The following is a 21,954-nucleotide window of genomic DNA, read 5'->3' on the forward strand; positions in this document are numbered from 1 at the left end:
GGAAGGTATTTGCGACGGGCGCATACAAACCCCCGCTGCCAACTTCACCTCCGGAAGCACCGGTAAGTGTGTGTGTGTGTGGGGGGGCGACGACAGGAGGATCCAGGTCCCCTGCAGCGGTGCGGGGGATCTGGATCTTAGTCTCCTAATCAGACCTCTATTTGAGGTCTGATTAGAAGACGACCCCGATTATAAGACGAGGGGTATTTTTCAGAGCATTTGCTCTGAAAAAAACCTCGTCTTATAATCGAGCAAATACGGTATATATATATATATATATACACACACACACATACATACATATATATATTAGACTTGGGCGCCAGCCAACTCTTCGTGTTTGTCTTCGTGGGGGGAAAAATCTTCGTATTCCACGAATATTCACCTATTCCTGTGTTCAGTTCAGGAATATTTGTGTACATTCTTCGTGTTTGTTTGTTTTTTTTTCGTTTTTTTTGCTTTTTTTTTTAAGGGGTTAATTCTGGGTTAACTTGGTACAGCAGGAGTTAAAGGTCAATATGAGCGACTCTATTGGTTGACGGCACCTGATGGTGAAACTCCGCCTGGGGTGACCATTGGTCTCCCTGCTCATTGGTTGATGACAGAGGAGGCCCCTGAAAGCGACCAATAGAGTCGCTCGCACGGACCTTTAACTCCTTGCACGAACCTACGGATTTCTGCTCACGTTAACCCCTGCAATTCTGCGTAGATAAAGTAGGCTAGAGGGGGGAAAAGACCAGGGGATTAGTAGATTAATGAAGACGAACGCGAAGTATGTAGTTGCCATACTTAATTAATGCAACAAACCAACGGTTATAGAAACTAACTAAAAGGGGGTTTTAACTTTATCAGTAATACGTTGCCTTTAAATTCCTTAGCGCTTGAACAGCTGATTGTCAGTAGGGCACCATAGTAATAGTAATTGAAAGAATGTGGTTTCAAATTGTTTAGTTATTCAGAGCTTGCCAGTACAAGTTAGCTTAAACAAACATATACATGCAAAAGAAAAAAAATATTTTGTATTACCCCATCTAAAGTGATATAATATATCTGGGATTTGTGTTTATGCGTTACTTGAGCCCATTTGCAGTTGTTCGGACCACAGTATTCTTGGATGTGTGCTGTTGTGCTTAGTCCTTTTTTATATTTCATGAGTCAGAAACTTCAGAACACAAGTATTTACAGTCAAAGTGGGCATTAGCAGATAGGGAAAAGAAAGTACTATAAAACATTATTTTAATGCAGTTGTTGGTAGATAGGTAATCAAAGAGAACTTTGACAGGCATGTCATTTATAATGAGGACCACCATGCAAAACATAGCCAAAGAAAAAACATAATTTCTTAGTGGAAAAGGGGTCTGTTGATCTAACAAATACATACAATATGGACTAGTTAACTTTAACATAGTTGTGCAAGTGCTCTGTTCCAGTTTCTGGAAACTCCCAGACGCCTGAAACTTGGCTGGCCTGTGTGTATGCTTGACACTGTATATACAAAGACATTTTTATTTGCAAATATTTATCACAAAGGTGTAGGGAGAGTAACTAACTGTGGTAAGAATACTGAATCATTGTAAAAAAAAAAAAAATAAAAAAAAAAGATATATGAGGTTATTTCCCCACAAGTGCAGAGTTTTACTTACTGCCTCCATACCAAGGGATTGCTGGTAATATTTACCATGGAGGGTTATTCCACCCAAGTGGCTCAGTAATATAGCAGCTCTCAAAACACTTGGGAGGCAATACATTGAACCACTCAGTCCAAAAATTTGGGAAAAAAAGGAGCAATGAAAAGATTTAGTCAGTGACTAAATGCTGCTAAAGTCAACATTACTCCACACAGTAGCTATGTGTTAAGCAGCAAGTAAATCTCACAAAAAGGCTTCTGGTAGTGACCAGGTCTAGAGAAGTCCAAGGGGACATTCCTAACAAATTCAAAACCCATTTTCTCTCCAGCCCTTTCACTATAACAACCAATGGCATCAGCTTACATTGATCTAATAGGACTGCCTACAAAGACAAATCTTAACCTTATTTTAGAGTAACAGTAACAAAAGAACTTCAAATAACCTACTTTGCATCTTTAATAAGTTCTTCTTTTACACAAAGTTAAATTCTTAGCCCTTTCTTTTAATGCATCATATTCTGCTTTTAGTGACATTTCGTTGCGGGGCAAAGATCAAAGGAGATCACTTCTCCTAGTAGTAAGATAAATTGTTACTTAAAGGATGTAAGCAGATGCAATGTATTTAACCAATGCATATTGTAGTACAATTGTAAACTCGCTTGTGGAAAATCTATTTTTCAAGCAAAACATGTGTTTTTTAGAATATGCCTATAGCAGGATTGAACAGTTCTGTCTTTTGTCTGCAATTGCTTCACGGCCCAGAAAATATTACAGCTTTTGGCAAGTTGCAGATACTTAGCAATCTCAGCAAGAAGCCATATTTTATTGCAGGCATTTGGAAGGACCTATTTGTGGCAAACCTTGTGTTTACACGGCTAGGCTAAGAACCAAAAGATGTAGGGAGTAGTGGAGAGCAGGGCCGACGTCAGGTGGGTATGCCCTGAGGCAAGCTTGTTCTAGGAACATTGTTTCTAATGCTGCATTTAACCATAAAACATGCTAAAATCAGCAAAGTAGGTGGAACAGCACCTTTAAGAGCAAGATATAGTGTAAATCTGGGAAAATATAATTATTTTAATCCAAAGAAGTGCATATTTATATCAGCTGACAAAATAACGTCTTGGATTCGTATCAAGCAAATACTTTCTTTACATATGGTTTCTTGTTTAAATTCACACTTTTTATTATTCAGGTCCCTATAAAAATAAGATTGTGTTTCATTTTTATACAATTCTTCATGACTTGCAAAATCAAAAAATGAATTTAAAGCATAAAAAAACGTCCACTGACCTGCTGAACCGTGGTGGTCAGATCCAAGCACAGCTGAATGATCTTGTTCTTTGTTGCAGAGAAGTCGGTAATGCCTGCAAATGGTGTCCTGTAACCAAACAGAATTCAGTTTGAACAAAGGCAGCTTCCAACCCTTTGAAAAGTGAATGCTGGCAGGCAAAGCAGATAGATTTTGTACGTAGGTCGTAAGGCCATGGAACATCTTTGCCTGTTATACAAGAGCTTCCTGTCTCTCACAGTTTCAGGAGCTAAATCTAAGCTGGAGAAATGAATGCGTATACAAGTCAAAACTTCTTAACTGCACAGAGGTCTGTATTTTATCAAAAAGTCCAAAAAATGTATAAATTGAATTTTGGGGCAATGACAGGAGAAAGGAGCATGCCAGGGAATTTCCATAATGTTTTTCAGTGTGACAAAGCATGTGAAATGTGGCTATTTATACAAATAGAGAAGTAGAGAATTTTCATGCAAGCAACACACATACCTCATCTGATTTCTTATTTTGCTTACTTAAAGAGACACTCCAGCTATCTATTAAAGATATATGTTTATCCAAATTGAGTAGCTACCTTTCCTTACTACAATTATATCAGCTTTAAAGGACAAACACTAACTATTGTGAAAACCTTATAAAGGTTTTCATTATCATTTTCTTAAGGTTTACTGGCTCCTTAGTGTCTTGACCATGGCAAAAAAAATTGCTTCCCAAAGCCATAAAAAATAGAAAATTACATCTTGAGATTTTACTGCCTCTTTGACAGACAACAAACCTTCTTCTGTCTTTGTTTTTCTGTAAACTATTTTTCCATTGTTATACTAACGGTGATGGGAAACATAGTTGGATTACAGATTTCTCAAAAACAAAACCCAAAAGGGCTAAAAATGTTCTCTTACCTATCCAACCATGCTAACAAAGCTTTGGCTGAGCCAATAAGATCTACGACAGAGGTAAGAAATTCATTGGGAGGCTTGCTGGCAGTATTTCCATCATAAGAGGCACTTCTCCTTCTATTTCCAACGTAATTTTGAAGGTTATTAGAAGCTGATCGCAGTTTTAACACCAGATTCTTCATGTTGTCCGTTTCGAGACCATAATTCTGCCAAGAAATAAAGGGACAAAAAAAATTGTAATTCTGTAACCAAATTGTTTATAAAATGATATAGGACATATCATTATCATATATTATGTATACCTTTCATCAATGCTGGCAATTATTTTTTCAGAATTTTGAAAAAACTTTAGAAATATGGCTTTTGAAAACAGACTGGGGTAACAAAAATGCTCTGTGTGCCAGACCCATCCTATGCATTTACAAAAGAAATAAATAAAAAAAAATTCTAAACACATCACTTTACTAAAAAGTTATGTTTTTGTCGGCAGGCATGGTTGTTGTTTTAGACAAAAGCGTAACTTAACTTTATTCTAAATTTAGCGAGAGTGTCAGATTTCCAGGCATAATAGCAATCACAATGCATATACATTTACCAGTGTTCTACTTAAAGCAAAGACATAAAAAAACAATCTAACACACTGTTACATGGTATATTTTTCTGTACATCATTGTTGATCTAGCATTTTGGATTAGACTACTGAAAATGTGTTTTTTTTTTTTTTTATTAAAAAAATATTTACACAAAAAGGAAACTACACATGCTCGACTAGAGAACAAATCTGTAATTAATACACGTCCTCCACCTACTTATAAGGATATGTACGTATAGTGACATTGTAGTTGTTCTTGAAAATGAGTAAGTAAACTTGTGCAGTAGAATGCAGATACAAAAAGTCAATACACTGTCCAAATTAGATAAGGTGCGAGTTTTAAATATTTACACACCAGTTTCATATGATCCTCAAGAAACATAGGATTTGGTGGCCAATAATAGCAAATTGACCTATCTAGTTAATCAATTCAGCCCCATATGCAAGTAATATTTTTCACTGACTGATACACTAAAGTTTTATTTATTTAAGATGTCTAAATATATATTTTTTTACAAAACCACAGGAATTCCGAGAAAGCCGCTTAAATAACTGCGAGCTGCTTTCTTTGGGGCAGCTTGGAGGCAGTGATCCTGCCATGGAAGCAGTGAGTGGCTTAGATTTGACCTACAGCCAAAGAGGGATCTTAACTAGACCCCCTCTACTAATTACTGTAGCTGCAAAAATAGCATGAATCAGATTTCCTTTCCACTTGATTCTGCAAATGCCTTAGCTCAGGGCTCGACAAATCCCAGGCGCCAGGTCGCCATGGCGACTCAGAATTTTGTCCTGGCGCCTAGGTGTTTGTCAGCCTCTTACATCCACAAAAAAATGCCCCCGTGTCACCACGCGGGGGCGCTGCTGCTGCTGTCTGCCCAGGAGTCTGGGCAGACAGCACAGCCACTCAGAGCCCACCCCCGAGCCTGAGATCACTCCCACAGAGTGATTCTGTAGGCTGAAACCGCGATTGCAGGAAAACCTGCAATAGCGTTTTCAGCTGTCAGAGGCAGCTTCAGGGCCAGGGGGGAGAGGGTTCTTCGGTCTCCACATGAGTGTGGAGACCAGCCCCAACACCCCCCTGCTGCCTGATCGCTCCCTGAGAGCGACAGTGCAGCGTTAACCCCTTCAATGCCGCGATCGCGGCATTTAGGGGTTAATTCCCGTTTTGTAAGGGGCTCTGCTGCTGGTGGTCTGCAACAGCAAAAACGAGCCCCCACAAGCCCTTTGATGATTCCTGTAGGCATGGAAGCCTACAGCAGTCATCAGAAACTCCCCCCTGCAATGGCTGGTCTATAGTGTGTTTGTCAGCCTCTTACATCCACAAAAAAATGCCCCCGTGTCACCACGCGGGGGCGCTGCTGCTGCTGTCTGCCCAGGAGTCTGGGCAGACAGCACAGCCACTCAGAGCCCACCCCCGAGCCTGAGATCACTCCCACAGAGTGATTCTGTAGGCTGAAACCGCGATTGCAGGAAAACCTGCAATAGCGTTTTCAGCTGCCAGAGGCAGCTTCAGGGACAGGGGGAGAGGGTTCTTCGGTCTCCACATGAGTGTGGAGACCAGCCCCAACCCTCCCCTGCTGCCTGATCGCTTCATGAGAGCGACAGTGCAGCGTTAACCCCTTCAATGCCACAATTGTGTATAACACATTCGTGGCATTGCAGGGGTTAACATTTGTCCCCACAAGCTTGTGGGGACTAAATATCAGTCAATGCCGTGCTCCAATGGAACATCAGCATTGAAAGCGTTAAAAATATATATATATATCAAAAAAAATAAATAAAAAAAAAACCCAACAAAAACCAGCACTGACCTGAAAGTCCAGGGTGCTTCCAAGTCAAATGCTGTGAGTTTAGTAAGTGGGCTGATGATGATCAGATCACTCCTAACCAACTGTTAGTTTAAAAAAAAATCCTGGCTCCTAACCTTTTTAGCTGGCGCCTAGATTCACAACAAATTTGTCAAGCCCTGCCTTAGCTAGTTGTTTAAAAACTTTAATGTTTCTTGAAAAACGTGTTTTCTCTTGAAAAATATATTTGCTTGGAATTTTGCTGCATGAGCAACCACTGATCTCCTAGAGCTGTCTAAGCAGCAACTGACCAGCTGTAGGCATGCAAGTCATCAGCCAAGTGACAAATTGTCTTTCAGTAGAAAGAGTAGACACTGTGAAAATCACATTGATCTCTCTTGGAGCAGCGAATACAACATGCACCTATGTCACTGTCAGAAAGCAATTAGTGCTGTGTGCCCTGAGAAAGCAGTAATTCAATTTCTAAAATATACGAGGCCTTCTTGAACTTCTCGAGGCACGTGCTACTAAACAATAACTCTGGCATGTGTTAAAGATGCAAAAAAGATTTTAAAGGGACACTTCAGCCACTTTAATCCCATACATTTCCCCCTTTTCCCTGTCCCGAGCTCTTTGGCTTGCAGAAGATCGGTTGAACATATCTCCTGCTTACCAGTGTGCATGGACACTATACTCAATTCCAGCCAGCACTACCACTGGATTTTATGATAATTCCAGAGTCCTAACATGGCACTATCCATAGCCTATATGCGTATCTCTATCAATTACCCCTTCTAATAGGTTTCTCCTTCTATTTAGCAAAGTTTTCAAAATGGTTTTATTTTGTCTACAAGAACAAGCAATTAAGGTCAAGAAGCGCTATTTTTTCTCAGCAAGCAACACATGAATGACCTAAATTTATACTTATCCTGTTTTAGTTTATCTTGAGATTCTTTAGCAATGTAAGGGATATGGAAACGTCTCCAAACCACACAACACAACGAGGAGTTCAAATACCTTCCACATTTAGAATTGCACCATGCCTGGCCAATTCTGTTCATTTTTTTGGTAAACATTGCTTTGTTTAGATTACTTTCTGCTCCGTGCACTGCGTCACGTCACCATAGACACTGAGGCTGTAAATCTGTAAATACTTCAAAACAGAGGATATCCCGAGAACTGGAAAATTTCTCAAGTTTGTTGTTTATTTGAGAAAAGAATTGTATCAAGTACTGAGAAAAATGCTCTGTATCTGCGAGGCAAATAGCAGACTTCCTGGATGTATCTATGATTAAAAAAAGTGTTTGAAAAGGCAGCTTTAATGCAGAGCCAATATTTATATACGCGTCAGCTAAAACCTACATTCCATTCTAGAAATAAACATGGCCTTTTTGACACAGAAACCCTAGATTCCCAACAATTAATTATCTTTATACTGGACTTTGTACCGCAAATGAGAAAATAAATAGTGATAAAAGGCCTGCTCTTTGTGCCATGAAAAGGCCCTGTGCTAGTAGGTTAAAGACCATTGCATGCAACATAACTCTCAACTGTCCCGTTTTTTGTGGTACAGTACCAACTTTGTTGCAGATGGGATCATAGGTCAATCGGGGAGATCCTCTAATCGCCGATCATGACCTGTCAGGAAATGTAGGAGCAGACCTTGCCCCCAGCAAGCCCTAAACCACTATCCTACCCCCAACAAAGGTGTCCAATACTTGGATACCTGAAATGTTGAGGGGTGTGCTGCAACGATTCAATGGTGTTGAAAAGAAATTCGTTTTGGCTTAAATCTATCACTTTCTCAGACTATATTTTTGTAAATTATACTGAAAGTTGTCAAAGCGAATGTCCCTTCAAATGCTTATTTTAACCCCTTAAGGACAATGGGTGGCCCCTAAACCCATTGAAAACAATGCATTTTGAGCCCGTACATGTACGGGCTTTGTCATTAAGGGGTTAATTTAAAATTAGAAACACAGGCAACTATGTCAATCAAGGATGTTGCAGGATGTCACATCGGAAGGCTTTTGTCACTTTTGTTGACCCAAATATTTGTATTTTTTTTTATAAGTTACAAAGTTCTTTCATATGCACTCATTGCCCAGGGGGCTCAATGGGACACTGGCGTGCCCCTGTAATGGTGTTTCATTTACTTTCACAGTTTCATTCAGGTGTAAGAATAAGTGAGCTAGTGAGGTTTGAGTACACATACACACATTTTATACAGGTTCAGGAAGCTTTCCTACGCCTATTGAAACCATATTTATAAACCGATTTGTATTTTATAGAACACTGAGTGTTTCCCGTGTTTTATTATTTAATATTAATTATTATTTTTATTTTTTCCCAGTATTCCTGACTGCAAATACCTTTTCTCAGTCTCTTTCTGTAATTTTTCTATAAAATTATAAATGCACTGTGACCAAAACCTTCTTGTCTTTCCATTGTACGGCACTAGCAATTAAGGTTAAACATTCCACTTGAGTTAATCATTACATTTCTGTGACCGCATGGCAGGCATCCTCAGAACAAACAGAGGTTTATGAATTTTCCCAGACTTAAAAGTATTTTTACATCTGTTTGGGTATTCTTATTTTTAGCTCCAAATCCTTTGTTACCTCCATGCGAAAGATTGACGTACTTTTCCTTTCATGGAAAATCCTAGGATCATTTAAAAGAACAATTTTCCCTGAGCTGGTAAACTGTATTCTATAACGAGAAAGCAGACGGCAAGATATAGTACCAGTAAGGGAATAACTGCAGGTAAAAAAAATAATAATAAATTTGACCAATCAGTCTTAGTGGAAAAGCAAAGAAAGTATTTGTTAAAGGGCCGGTAATGCACCAAATCTATTTAGGGATCACTAAAGTAAACTATGTCTGCTTCGCTGATTTCTCTGTTACTGTTAAACGAGCAGTTTCACTTAGAAATATGACTCGTTTACTTCCTTGGTATCTGCTTTCCGAAGCCCTTCTGCGTTTGAGTGCTGCAAATTCATTCTTTTCTAGTTGCAACATTAAGGAATAACCCAACTGTGCTCAGTTATTGATATACAGTACATCTGAAAATCTTGTTGATAATCTATTCCTTTCCACTCGTCATCAGACTGGCTCCACTTAACCAGCTTAAGTTAAGCAAGTAGTTAATTACATCAATCACTAACCATGCCTGCCTCATGGTACATCACTCAACAAACAAGAGACTTCCATGCACGTACATTAAATATACACATACACCCATCAGAAATCTACTTATCTATCTATCTCTCTCTCTATATATTTATATATATATATATATATATATAAATATTATATTTCACATGGGCTGCTCACCAGCCCCTTTCTGTCAGGAAGATAATGATATAACCTGAAACAATAGACATTTAAGGAGTAGTAAAAAGAAACAATAAACTAAGATACTAATAAAAGGGAAGTACGTTTAATTACGTTAAAAAGGGTTTTAGCAGTTCTGATAATTATAGTGTGCAGTTCCTTAAGATTGCTCATCCTCCACCCATCTATCCACCCACCCTATAAATGGCTATTGAGACACAAACTATTCGGACTGCTTCAGGATATGAAACACCAGGCAGCAGAAATGTTGTGAAATAAAAACAACGGACTAAGCGGTGAAGTGACCTTTAATCTTCACGGAATGTTACCTCTCACTATTGTGTATGGTGGGATCCCAATATAATTATTTGTTGGGAAGGAGGTACGAGAAGCTGTGACCCGACCCCCCCCCGGTGAATAAAAATAGGAAGAACACACGGGAGATAAAATCTGATTATGCTGCTAAGTAGTTGCTTCCAAAAATATTTTATTTTCCTACAAAGGTACAAGTTTTCTAAACAGAACAATACAATTAAGTAATAGAAAAGGTGGGTTGAGCACTGGGCAATGTGTTTTAATTTCACCGCTTTGTTACCGATAAGGTTACATGACATGCAGAAAAGACATAGAGACACTGTTGGCCTATAGCGTGGACCCTATATATGGCGTGGCCCAGGTAAGGCACATACTGGCATCAAGTGTGGCAAAAAAAGTATTACATAGTAAGAAGAGGAATACATATTTGACAGAGATAAAAGGAGACAAGGAAAGGAATCAGGACATGGATAACTCTGATCACCAATGGTGATAAATAATAACAACCTTTGTGGGGGATGTTTAATAATGTCACAGACACTCACGTATGGACACCTTCTCTTACTGATTACAAAAAGGCTAGCTATCCTTTAAGAGAAGTCTACTTCTGATTGTTTCGGGGATCGGCATCTACTCAATTTCTACTGAAGTACCAACGTTTGTGTGACGTATTCTTGATTTCAAGCCCTAACAAGATGTGAATGGTCATGAACTAGGTGATATAGCAGCATTAGAGAAGTTGTTTTATTGAACAGCTTTGAAGCTATTTTGGTTGAGCAAATCTTTATTCCAGCAGTTGTTTTAAGTAAAATAATCTTAATTAAATTCTATGTGAAATAACTATATGTTTGTATGAAGTGATTTATGAGGTACAGATGTTAAAGGTTGTCTGAAAGTGACAATTAATGGACTGTGTAATTTATAACCATAAACACCATCATTTGACAAGTAGAATATGATGGACAGGTAAACCTTGCTGGGTTTTCTGGTTCATACAGTGTCAGTGTCATGCTACTTTACACTTGTCCAAATATATACAGTTAGTGTTAGTTAATGAATGAATTTGTCTGTTTACGGTTTTAGAAGAATATAGACATAACGTCAAAAAGACCTACATTTTTAGGACAATTTGGAAACATTTGTTCCATCTCATGCAATTACCCCAAATTATTATTACTATCTTTTATTTATATAGCGCCAACAGTTTACGCAGCTCTTAATACAATGCATATATTCCAGGGGTATGACAAGACGAGAGCTGACAGACTAAGACAAACCGATACATTAGGTGGAGAGAGCCCCTCAGATGAAAGGATGGGTGGTTTAACCACATCATACAAACAATACAAGTGTTCTATAGCAAACATGCCATTGTTCATTGGGTTTTGGATGTCATAAGTGAAAGTCTTGTACCTTTGGTAAACCGAGTCCACAAAGATCATTGGGCACTGTCCCACTGCAAGATCAGAATACTAATAATTGTCATCCGCTTAATATATTCAATATTCAACATATTCAAATATTCAATCAAAAGCTGAAAAATATTTACATACACACACACTGTTCAGTTTCTTAGGTGTAAGATGCACAATACTTGCATCAAAACCAATAAGGGCAACCACCTTATTAGTCAATTTTTAAAAATAAACACTTGGGAGCTACAAAACATATATCACGATTCAATGAAAGGAAGATGGTTTCCTTCTATTAGGAGACTGTATTTATTAAAAATAAAAAAACACCCCATAGTAGAAGTTGCTGAATGACTAAGAAATCATGCCGAACATTTTTTCCTGGTGGTTGGTATTATTTATGTTATATGTAAGCACTTCCTTAGATAATAATTAGAAGCTTCAGGCTGATAAATGAACAACGGCAAAAATGTATACTATGAAATAGCTAACATTTTTCTCACGTTACATTATGGAATCTGGACCTTACTTAAAGAGCATAAGCCTACAATGTATATAACACAGTTTGCAGGTCAGTGTCACGGGACAAATATTCTGAATAATACAGGCAGCTCAATGTAGCCTCTGGATAGGGTCACATTATAATCACTATTTAGCAATGGCAGGAAGTATGCAGCACATTTCAAATCATCATGCTTTAGTGGGATAGGTGATATAGGGAGTCGAGTAACAACTAATTAGCACTAATCAGCCGCATATCTATCATCAGCTGCCCCTTTGCTCTGTCTTCCTTACAGCTGAGCCCCGGGATGTTGTGTCATAGCCTAGAGCTCCCCCTTGGATCCAGGCACCCCAAGCCTCCCTTGCAGCATGCAAGTAGAAGGTCCCGCTGACATCAGTGGGATACCCAATATTTTAGATGGAGAATTGGGTGGGGAGAAAGGTGTGCAGAAACGTTGCTCCTGCAACCCACAGTTTCCCTGCAGTGACCTGGAGAAGCTGCGCTTGACCCGGAGTTTCCAGGTGGAACCCGGAGAGTTCCCAGGTATGTTTAATGTTAGCAGGTCAGCTGAAGAGATCAGTGATCTCTCTTTCAACCGGTCTGCTTAACAGTGGTGCTACAGGAAGCCTAATCATCCAAGAGAGCGACACGCACCCTCGACCTGTTGGCCTAGTCAACAATACACTAGTCACCAAATCTACTACATGGTAATGGCTTTAATATACCACATCAACCAAGCTGCCTTAAAGAAATATCAGGGGAAATAAAATGTTAGTCTTAAAGGAATATTCAGTTCCTCAGGTACAGGTTTAAAATTAGATTTTCTATAGAAAACAACATCCATGGAATGGACTAGTTTCATTGCCTAAGGGGCTGACCACACCTTAGTTAAGATATTTAATGAATGCTTAGCATAGGTCTGACCCTTTTCCAAGCACTTTGTTTTACAATTAGGTAAGCATAAACACATATTAAATAAATAATAAAATATAGCCATTTCGACTTAAAAATGCAATGTATATATTACAAACCCACCGTACATGTACACAATTGGAAACCTGACCATTGTTGAGTTTACTATTTGTCTACTTTAACCTCACCTTTTTTCTCAAGATATGGCTCCCCTTTGGTTCTGCCAGGCTTTGCAGGGGCAGTGGGAGAAGACAGTAGATTAACTATAGTCATATACTTGCTATAGATCTCAGAGATATAAACAAAGTGTTGCTTTTAAAATAAATATCGACAATTACACTAATTGATAAACAAATACTAGTTATGGGAAAATCTATGGCAAGTCCCCTCCTGCTGATCTTACATGGTGACTACTTAAGCCTAATTAATGCTGATCCTTCTGCACCCCTTGACGCTACCGTAAAAGGGTGATTGCGCAACCTTACTTTATTTTTACAATAAAAAGTCTGCTCCTTTAATGACTTAACATGCTTGGCATGTAAAGCTATACATATGGAAGCTTTGCTGTCATTAAACATTCTAATGTAAATCCGTGTAGGAGGGCATACATACACAGAATATTAGTAAAAGGATCCAAGGTCAGAAGCTTTGCTTTTCAAAGGAAATGAGTAGGAAATTGTAGGAGACATAATATAGCCTTAGGAGCTGGCATTTAACCAGTTTTGTTTCATTTACTGGTAATACTTGTAGGACAATGGGGGAAAGAAAGCTTAAAGGATTTCTCACATAACTTTTGTTTTTGCGATTGCGTTACAAGTGTCGCCTTTCATTTCTCAGGTGTAAAATAATACTCATTCATGAATAATTCAGATTACAATTCAAGATGTTAGTCTTCGTCTTTTTTTTTATGCAGGGATTCATTAAAAGATCTGAGGCTCTCCTCCTATTTTTGCTTCCAAAATAATTCTGAAGACGAAAGCAGTAATGACAGGTGTCATTTACTACATACAAGGAAAGTCAGACACAGGGAAACATATTAAACCTCTTGACTCCAAAGACTATGTTTTTTCCGCTCTTCGTAGTCAAGAAATGTATGTTTAGGATATTGGTCGAAACTTTTCCCTAAGATTTTTGCGATATAATAATATAGTGGTTTTAAAAGTACTTTGACTGTAAGCTCCACTGTTCAGGACCCAGCTGTATGTTTTTTTTACGTATTTGACTCTTGGGATTTAAACACAGCTCACACCAGAAAAGTGCCTTGCACACAAATGTGTTATTTACACTTAAGTGTCATTGGGTTCTAATCAACAATAACAAAAACAGCCCTTAGCAATTATTACTTTTCACCTCTTACAAGAACAGCACACGTCAATTAGATTTTGCTATCAATTACCAATGAAGCAATAATTATACATTTTACTTAAAGGCGTTTTATGTGGATCCACACATTTCTAAAATACGTATAATAAATACGCAAAGTGTATATATATGAACCAATACAATTTTCAAGGAACGAACGATATGGGTCCCTGATCTCTCCGATACAATGCCATTCTGGAAATACATTAAACTTCGTCCTCGATGGCCATAATCTTGCACTGGTATGCCCTTTTGATTACACTGGGAGCAGTTCTTCCTATAGGAGGCCCTTGAAGTGCATTGCATACCATTGCCAATAATAACTTTAACCCTAAACTAGAAATTCTTTTATATTATAAATAGAAAAGTTGCTTCCTAGTCTAACGAGGACCAAAACTTTCCATTTTAAGAAAAAGACACTGAAGAATGTAAAAAAAAAAAGCTGTAACAAGATAATCAAAATACAGTCTACTTATGAGAGCAGAATTACAAGGCATTCTTTCCAGTCATCCTCGCTGATGTAATTGTATATATATATCTCTGGCACAGCTCCCCTGGTTTCTATCATGTACACAATTCAGATTCTCATAACAATATTCTTTGAATACTGGAAGTCACAGGTTTTTGTCAATAACGGGGTTAGCTGTACATAAATAAAAACATTAAATGGTATAAACTCTACGTAACATGTGAATTTATGTACGCACACATGCATGAACAGACTGACAGTGAAAATTGGCCCTGGCACTTTAAGGCCATCTTCTGAACAATCACATGAATGTGGCTGCTTGCAGGATACACATGGCCACACACTACGCTCTTATGTCAGCCGCACAAATAGTTACAGTGTAGTGTAGCCACTTGTTTCCTTATGAGAGTGACAGGTGCGAGACAGCTTGTAAACGATACACCTAACGATACACCTAACGTTTTATGTAAAAGACAATTTCTTCCAACCCTTGCTTCACAGTGAACCAAACAGTGGAGAACATCTTTCTTCATAATGATGGTTTTGACTACTAGAAAAAGACCGTAATTGAGTTAGCCAACTGCTTACCAAGGCACAGAGAAGATCAACGGCCTCAAGAACAAGTTCCTGATGTCCAATCCGAGTGACTCCAAGTTCTTCCAGATCCTGGTGAGATATCTGCAGTAGCTGTTCCCCATTTATCTTTTCTCTCTCCACATTGTGAATATACGGCTGCAGAGCATCATCAAGGCCTAAAAGTAGAAATTAAAGAACATTAGAGAAATAGTTCATGTTTAGTACATTGCGTTCTTATAGAAAGCTGATGATTAAGAACGATATATCTCCCAAAATTTGAAATTACCCACATTTTGGTGTTTGGTTGTGTGGCTATGTAACAGGCCTTTACCAAGGCTTTTGATGAGCTATTTTTGTAATCAAACAAGGTATCAAAAGTAATAAGGTATCTCCAAACTTAATTTATTAACTCGTTTTTCTGCTGTTTCTATTCACATTATTGTGGGTGGCAATAAAAGGTTAAGGCAGTAGGACATTCACTCTTGCATTCTACGTAGCATTCTACGATCCTACAAAAGAGAGACATCCGTGGAGAAAAGATGAGTGGGGATCCTGGAAAAGAGGGACTGTCCCTCAAACATTTTGGAGCTAAGCGATGTCAACACATGTCATATTTTATATGCCTCAAAATTACAGGTACCCAAATCAGGACACCTATGTTGGGGGATATGGCTTTAAATATTAAAGGCAATGTATTATGTAGCCTATCACATATCTTTTGTTACTGTCGAGGTTAAGGTGGCTCATATTACTCGATATATTTTGCTTGGCTAGAAAAGCCTTTTCTATTGACTATCATGTGTTTCATGGGTGCCTTTGCATATTGTCATCTGATTCATAATCCCCTGTGGTTATACACAATCCTAATCCTGCCAACTATGGAGCAGAATTGAACTATTAACTAAGGTAGTGATGAGAATATATCCTATATGAGGCTTTTCACAGTTGCAAAGGCTTTAATGGACATATACATTGGGAGTTAGCAAAGTTTTAATGCAATCATATCACCATAGAGGGAATGTCTCTGTAGATTCCACCATTCCATTCATTGCTAGGGGAATCTGATCACTTTTCAAAGTTTGGACCAAAAGCCCTTTTTAATGTATGAACTCCGTTTGATTGGTCTGACTTTAAGGTTTTTAAGTTTAGAGGAGGATAAAAAACCTTTTCACATTAGCTATTACAATACGACACAGCCTTGAATTGCAGCCAAACCTCTGAAGCTGCGACACGATATCTCAAGTCAAATGTTTCGTCTTCACATAATACATGGATCAATCAGTATCACGGTCTTCTTAAACAAGCAAATCTGCTAATGAAGGAACCACCTGTTAAGACCCATCACAGCTGCAGCTAATGAGCTCACTTGACAAACCCACAATTGTCATCAAAGCTGTCCAAATAATGGCCCGTGCCTCTTTAAATAGGACATAATACGAATATACGACTACTCCGGAAAATTATCACAACAGCCTAATTTAGCAATTTCTTCAAGCAACAGCAAAAGTCGCCACTGGAAACTCTACAGTAATTGTTAGGGATATTTCCCTTTAAGAACAATGTGATTTAATACAAAGACAGCATACTTACATATAGAAACATTATAGATAAAGCAACCAAAGAAAACACAAAGCAGCCCCACACAAATAACGGGGACGGAATAAAAGCAGGATGAAAGGTGTTCATAAAAGGCCAGGCCGTATGGGGGTTCTTTGTATTCGGTGTCATGTTGTGTCTTTGGTAAAGAAAGCCTGACCAATACTTGGATGCTGTAACTAACAATGCCACACATTTTTTCAGTCCAAACAGGTGCTAGCAAAAGTCCAAAGGGCAAGCTCTGTTTCAAAAAAACATTCTGGGGGGAAATGAGTTACTGTGGCATTTATATAGCTACTGCAATGCCTAAAATCCCTCTTGCAGCATGACGATATGTAGAAATGGAATTATCTGCCTTTTCTTTTGTCATTATGATACTGTCTCTTCAGATATGAGTCCTAATTGGGCGCTAAAAACAAACATAACATCCTAAGCTCGTTTGAGCGGGGCCCTCCTCACCTGTTGTCTCTGTTAGTCAATTTGTTATATTACATGCTACTTGTTATGTCCTGTCTACCCATTGTACAGCGCTACGGAATTTGATGGTGCTATATAAAACAATAAATAATAATAATAATAATGTGCCCATCTTACGCTGTCATTGTGTGCCTTTTTAGTCTGAAATCTACTTTTGGGTCCGTCTTGGGCTTGGGCTTCAGTTATGGACATACAGAATTCATGTCCTGTTTGCAGCCCTCAGAAGATGGAGTTGTGCACCACAGATTTATATGTTGTTGCAATCAACGTTTTACACATTTTTTACACACGTGAAACATTTATGATTTAATCACTATTTTTGTAGAGCGTTCAAACTAACTGTTAAACATAAAAAAGGGAGTTCATATACATGATACATATCACTTGCTCATCTCTACAATACAAGGTTTATTGCGCTGGGCATAACTAATCTTTTGTTGTAGCTGTCCCAGGGAGTTGTCTTTAAGTATTCGCTTTAACAAAGATGGCAAAGTCAAACTGCTGCCACAAGATTGTATACGCTTAAACCTTGGCGAATACAGGGAGGCTTTGTACAGCTGTCGGTTACGTTTACTCTTCAAACTAGGGACGAACAGATGCCCCAGTGAACACATTTATATTCTCAGCTGGAGCTATGGAAGATAGATTATTTTTCTTAAAACTTTGGTCCAGGTTAAAATAAGACATTGCGGAAGTTACTTATAAACTGAGATGTTGCATTTCTTCACAAATGAGTTTAAAAGAAAAAAAGTAGAACTTGGCTGTTAAATATGCTTAGGGAGTAAATAAAAAAGAGTGCATGATGTGATACCCAAAACAGACGTCCAGTGGAAAAAAGTCCAAGCAAGGACAATAAAGGAAACGCAAAAGAATTAATAAGTAAAAACAAAATGATTCAAAAAGGGCAAGATTGCTCTATTGGTTCTTTTTTCCGCAGTCACCGTGTATCTGTGATCCGTAACTTCCCGTTAGCTGCATGGTTAGATTCCATCAGTGAAGTATTTCTCACATGCTTGATTGTACAGGTGGGATGTCTATACAACAAAGTACAAGGGCTCCATTTGTTTCACTGAGTTGCCAGTATGTATCTCTCATAGTCACAAGATTAAAGTGCACACAATAAATACACAAAACAACAACCCATTAGTCTTTATATTGGTCTTCACAGGGTAGTTTGAGAGGCATTGGGCTTTGCTGGCACAGGGAGCAACTTCAAAGGGAATGCAACTGTCTAAGGAAACCCAGGGTCAAGTAGGACACTCATAATGTATGTGCAGTGAGGACAGACAGTCATCTGTTCCCTAAAGCATGGTCCTCTCTTCCACTTGTTCAGAGACGGGAAGTCTCAAGCTTGAAAACTCTGAAACAATAGGTTTCTAGCACTGAAACCATGTCAAAGATAACTGGTTACCAGTGCTACCATTTTACTGTATGGGGAACATATTAAACACCAAAGCAAGGGTTGAAATTGCTTTGGTTTCAGGGACAACGGCTCAATAAATTTTGTTACACCTTTTAGTCGAGCAACATTCTCGCCTTTTAATGCTAATCATTCAATAGTTATGACAACCTTCTTTAGACTATTATGTTTATCTACAGTCTTCTAATAACATTTTATTGTAGCTACTGTTAACAAACTTTGGTTTTATACATATAAAAATGACAAAATTAAAGAGTGTAATTACCCTTCTACTAAAACATATAATATGTGTATTAAAACAAGAACTGGAAAAAATATCCATATACACTTTTTATTTTATTGGTGTAATAAACCCTGGTCCCTGTTACAAATACAGTTTACAAATTAATTATCGGTCAGCGTATTATTAAAACCTAACTTCAGATCTAGTAAACATCAATTGACTCCTGTTATTTGTCCACCTCGTCAAAGACAGGCAGACAAAACAAAACTGGAAAATAATGAATGCAGGGTGATTCAAGGTTATGTCTCCTTCTGAAAATAACAAGGCAAACAAAACAATACACCAAAAAACAAGTCACCCACAGCATGGAGGACATTATTTCCAAATGTTCATTATTTGCATTGTCTTTGAACTTAAAAAGACTGTGGTTACCTGGAGATCTCTTGTCTAACTGCTCTGCCTGCATTAATACTAATTAAAGTAGAGAAAAATCACTGATGTCACAAAATGTAATAAAACTACTTTGATGTTGTGTACTATTTTCCCATGCCTTTGTACAAGCAAATGCTAATACGTCTCAAACAGAAAGCTAATGCAGTAACAAATACTGAGATAACCATCTGCACTAAATAAAAAAGGGCAACATAGCAAACCTCAAAAATAAACTAGAAAGTAAACCAAATATCCAAATAAAAAAAAAAGAAATAACAAAAACATTATCCCCAAATGAGATTTCACACAACCATGTAATATGGATATTTTTTTACAGTCAAGTTGGAGAAGAGCATCAAACTGTAACAATAACCATCAAAAGCTTTGATGGTTATTATTACAATTATCTTAAGCACTAACAGATGCTTGGTAGTTACATGTTTTGGAACTTTTTTCTGAGGTTAAACTTGAAAGAAGTACAATCCACTGCCTATCTATACTGTACTAGAAGAATGCATTCCTACTGTATCAATGTACAGGTAAGAGCAGCAACATAACATCTCTTATCATCCATTATTTTCTTAATATCAATTTAATGTCCTAACATATTTATGAATTATTTTGATTATAAGATGCTCATCAGTGTTTATTCTACTTGTTCTACTAATCTTGGCCCTTATTTACTAGTCCACGCCTTTACTGGTCCATGAAATTGACTACTAGAATTTATATACCTATCTACCTATATATAGGTATACAGTGTAGTGCATATTTTATATGAAATAGTTTAGCTTTTCATATATGGTGTAGGCTGTGGATTTAAAGACGTTTGGTACCCATAGGATAAGGTAAACAGTTGAAAGTAAGAAATTAAACATGTGAAAAGCTATATATATATATATATATATATATATATAGATAATGTAAATATATTTCCATGTCATCAGTCAGATGCAAATGTGTCCCCATTAATCAAGTGACAGGTACAGTTCACACGGTGATGAACTAGTGTCTAGGTTCCCACCATGTAGCTGGTCCTTCCCACAGGTATATTCCACACGCCCAGCTAACTTACACACAACTTGAAAAACAGATATATCAGTGACATGCCCTTTTCATAAAGTGTTAAGTAAGACCGGTAGAAACATGTCTCATAACCAAAAACAATTGTTTTCCCACGAGCGGTTTAAATGTAATGGCGTTAATGCTTGCAGCCAGCTGATGTCAAGTACAGTTGGCAAAGTCGTTCCTTGGATGTATAAAGGGAAATAAATAATTGATTAGATCCTGTGATTTGATACATCCCACATATTATAGGGACGTGACAAATTAGACCTGTCTTGAAAAATGGCAAAACTAGTGACTAGAAATTAGTGAACTATATCAATTTAAAATACAATTCTAGAACTGTGAACTTCAACTCCAGAAGGATGAAATAGGTGATAGTTTGTTAAGTGTGAACAATACATAAAATAAGTATTCTTTGTGTATTAAATACTGTGTACTAAAGTTTTTTTTGTTTGTATTCATGTTCTGATCAATATATTCAATTTCGTAGCTAAAAATAAAAGAGGGTAAAAAAAAGGAAATTTACCACAATTTTTGTGTGAACTGAAACCATACCAGTGAAGAAGCTGGTTCTAGCTGAAAGGCAATATGACATTACCAGTCACTTTTGGTCAGACAAATGGGAAAGCTGGGGGGTTTTCCCCAGTGGCCAAACACAGTACTTGTTCCACCAGTTTCTAAAAATTAATGTTAAAAATTCAGAAGTGCGCTTCTTTGACATGTTTGATGTATGCATATTGCATAACTTTGTACCCATATTCATTAACATCTATTGGTAAACAACAGACACCTGGCTATTCTTGTTTCAACATAACCTTAGTAAATTTTTAGTTTTTGAAGTACCTGAGGTATAACTAGACGGGAAAAAAAAGAACACCTGCAGTGTCTGGGCAAGTCCAGACAGTTACATGCATATCCATACAAAATATGTGTCTTGCCAGTAAAGACATAGTGTTTTTAATGCAATGTTTTTACACAATGTCTTGCTTGTTCATAAATGCTACTCATCACTTACTAAATTTATGTAACAAAACTAAAAAGGCATGAGTGAGCGTGGGTATTAGGGATAATTTCCTAAGTAATGTTCATCTCGCTCCATTGTTACAATTTCTACAAGTAGTGTAGAGTAGGTGGAACAGTAGCTTTAACACTACCACATATACAAATCAATTTTAGTATAACCAAAGAAGTGGCTTAATCACAATACTGCGACATCCGTGGATCATTTTGAACATTAACACATATTTCCATTACTATTAAAACATATGCTACAGTTTAGTGGATAATCATAAAAATGAAGGCTGCGGCCTAGCTTAACACCGCAAAATAGATGAGGTCACAGAAGCTGCAATTAACAGGTCCTTATATACACACACATTATATATATATATATATTTTTATACATTCCATTAGACTAAGCCTAATCTGAGCTAAAGCATAATAGCATTGAAGTCCATGATATATATATATATATATATATAAATATATTTTGTGACACCACATGGAAACCAGTATGGGCAGCTAATTAAATTAGCACTGCAAAAGAACTTTTTTGCTGATTATGCAAATAAAGAAAAAAGGTTTGCACAGTTGTTCTACTGGTTGTCTTAGCCTTTTGCTTACTCAGCCACAACAGGACATTTGTTAACCAAACAACGTAACCAATG

General features: G+C 37.6%; 1 protein-coding gene across 1 annotated transcript in view; it reads right to left on the reverse strand.

Moving 5' to 3' along the window:
- Positions 1-21,954, reverse strand: part of CNKSR3 (CNKSR family member 3) — a 41,015-nt gene that overhangs the window by 11,383 nt on the left and 7,678 nt on the right. Inside the window, exons 2-4 of the mRNA XM_053461276.1 lie at positions 15,084-15,247; positions 3,812-4,014; positions 2,918-3,005 (exon numbers count right to left, since the gene is read on the reverse strand). Coding sequence (XP_053317251.1) covers positions 2,918-3,005; positions 3,812-4,014; positions 15,084-15,247 — 455 coding nt within the window. The remainder of the gene's footprint in view (positions 1-2,917; positions 3,006-3,811; positions 4,015-15,083; positions 15,248-21,954) is intronic.

Source organism: Spea bombifrons, chromosome 3, assembly GCF_027358695.1.
Source record: "Spea bombifrons isolate aSpeBom1 chromosome 3, aSpeBom1.2.pri, whole genome shotgun sequence".
In the NCBI taxonomy this organism is placed as follows: domain Eukaryota; kingdom Metazoa; phylum Chordata; class Amphibia; order Anura; family Pelobatidae; genus Spea; species Spea bombifrons.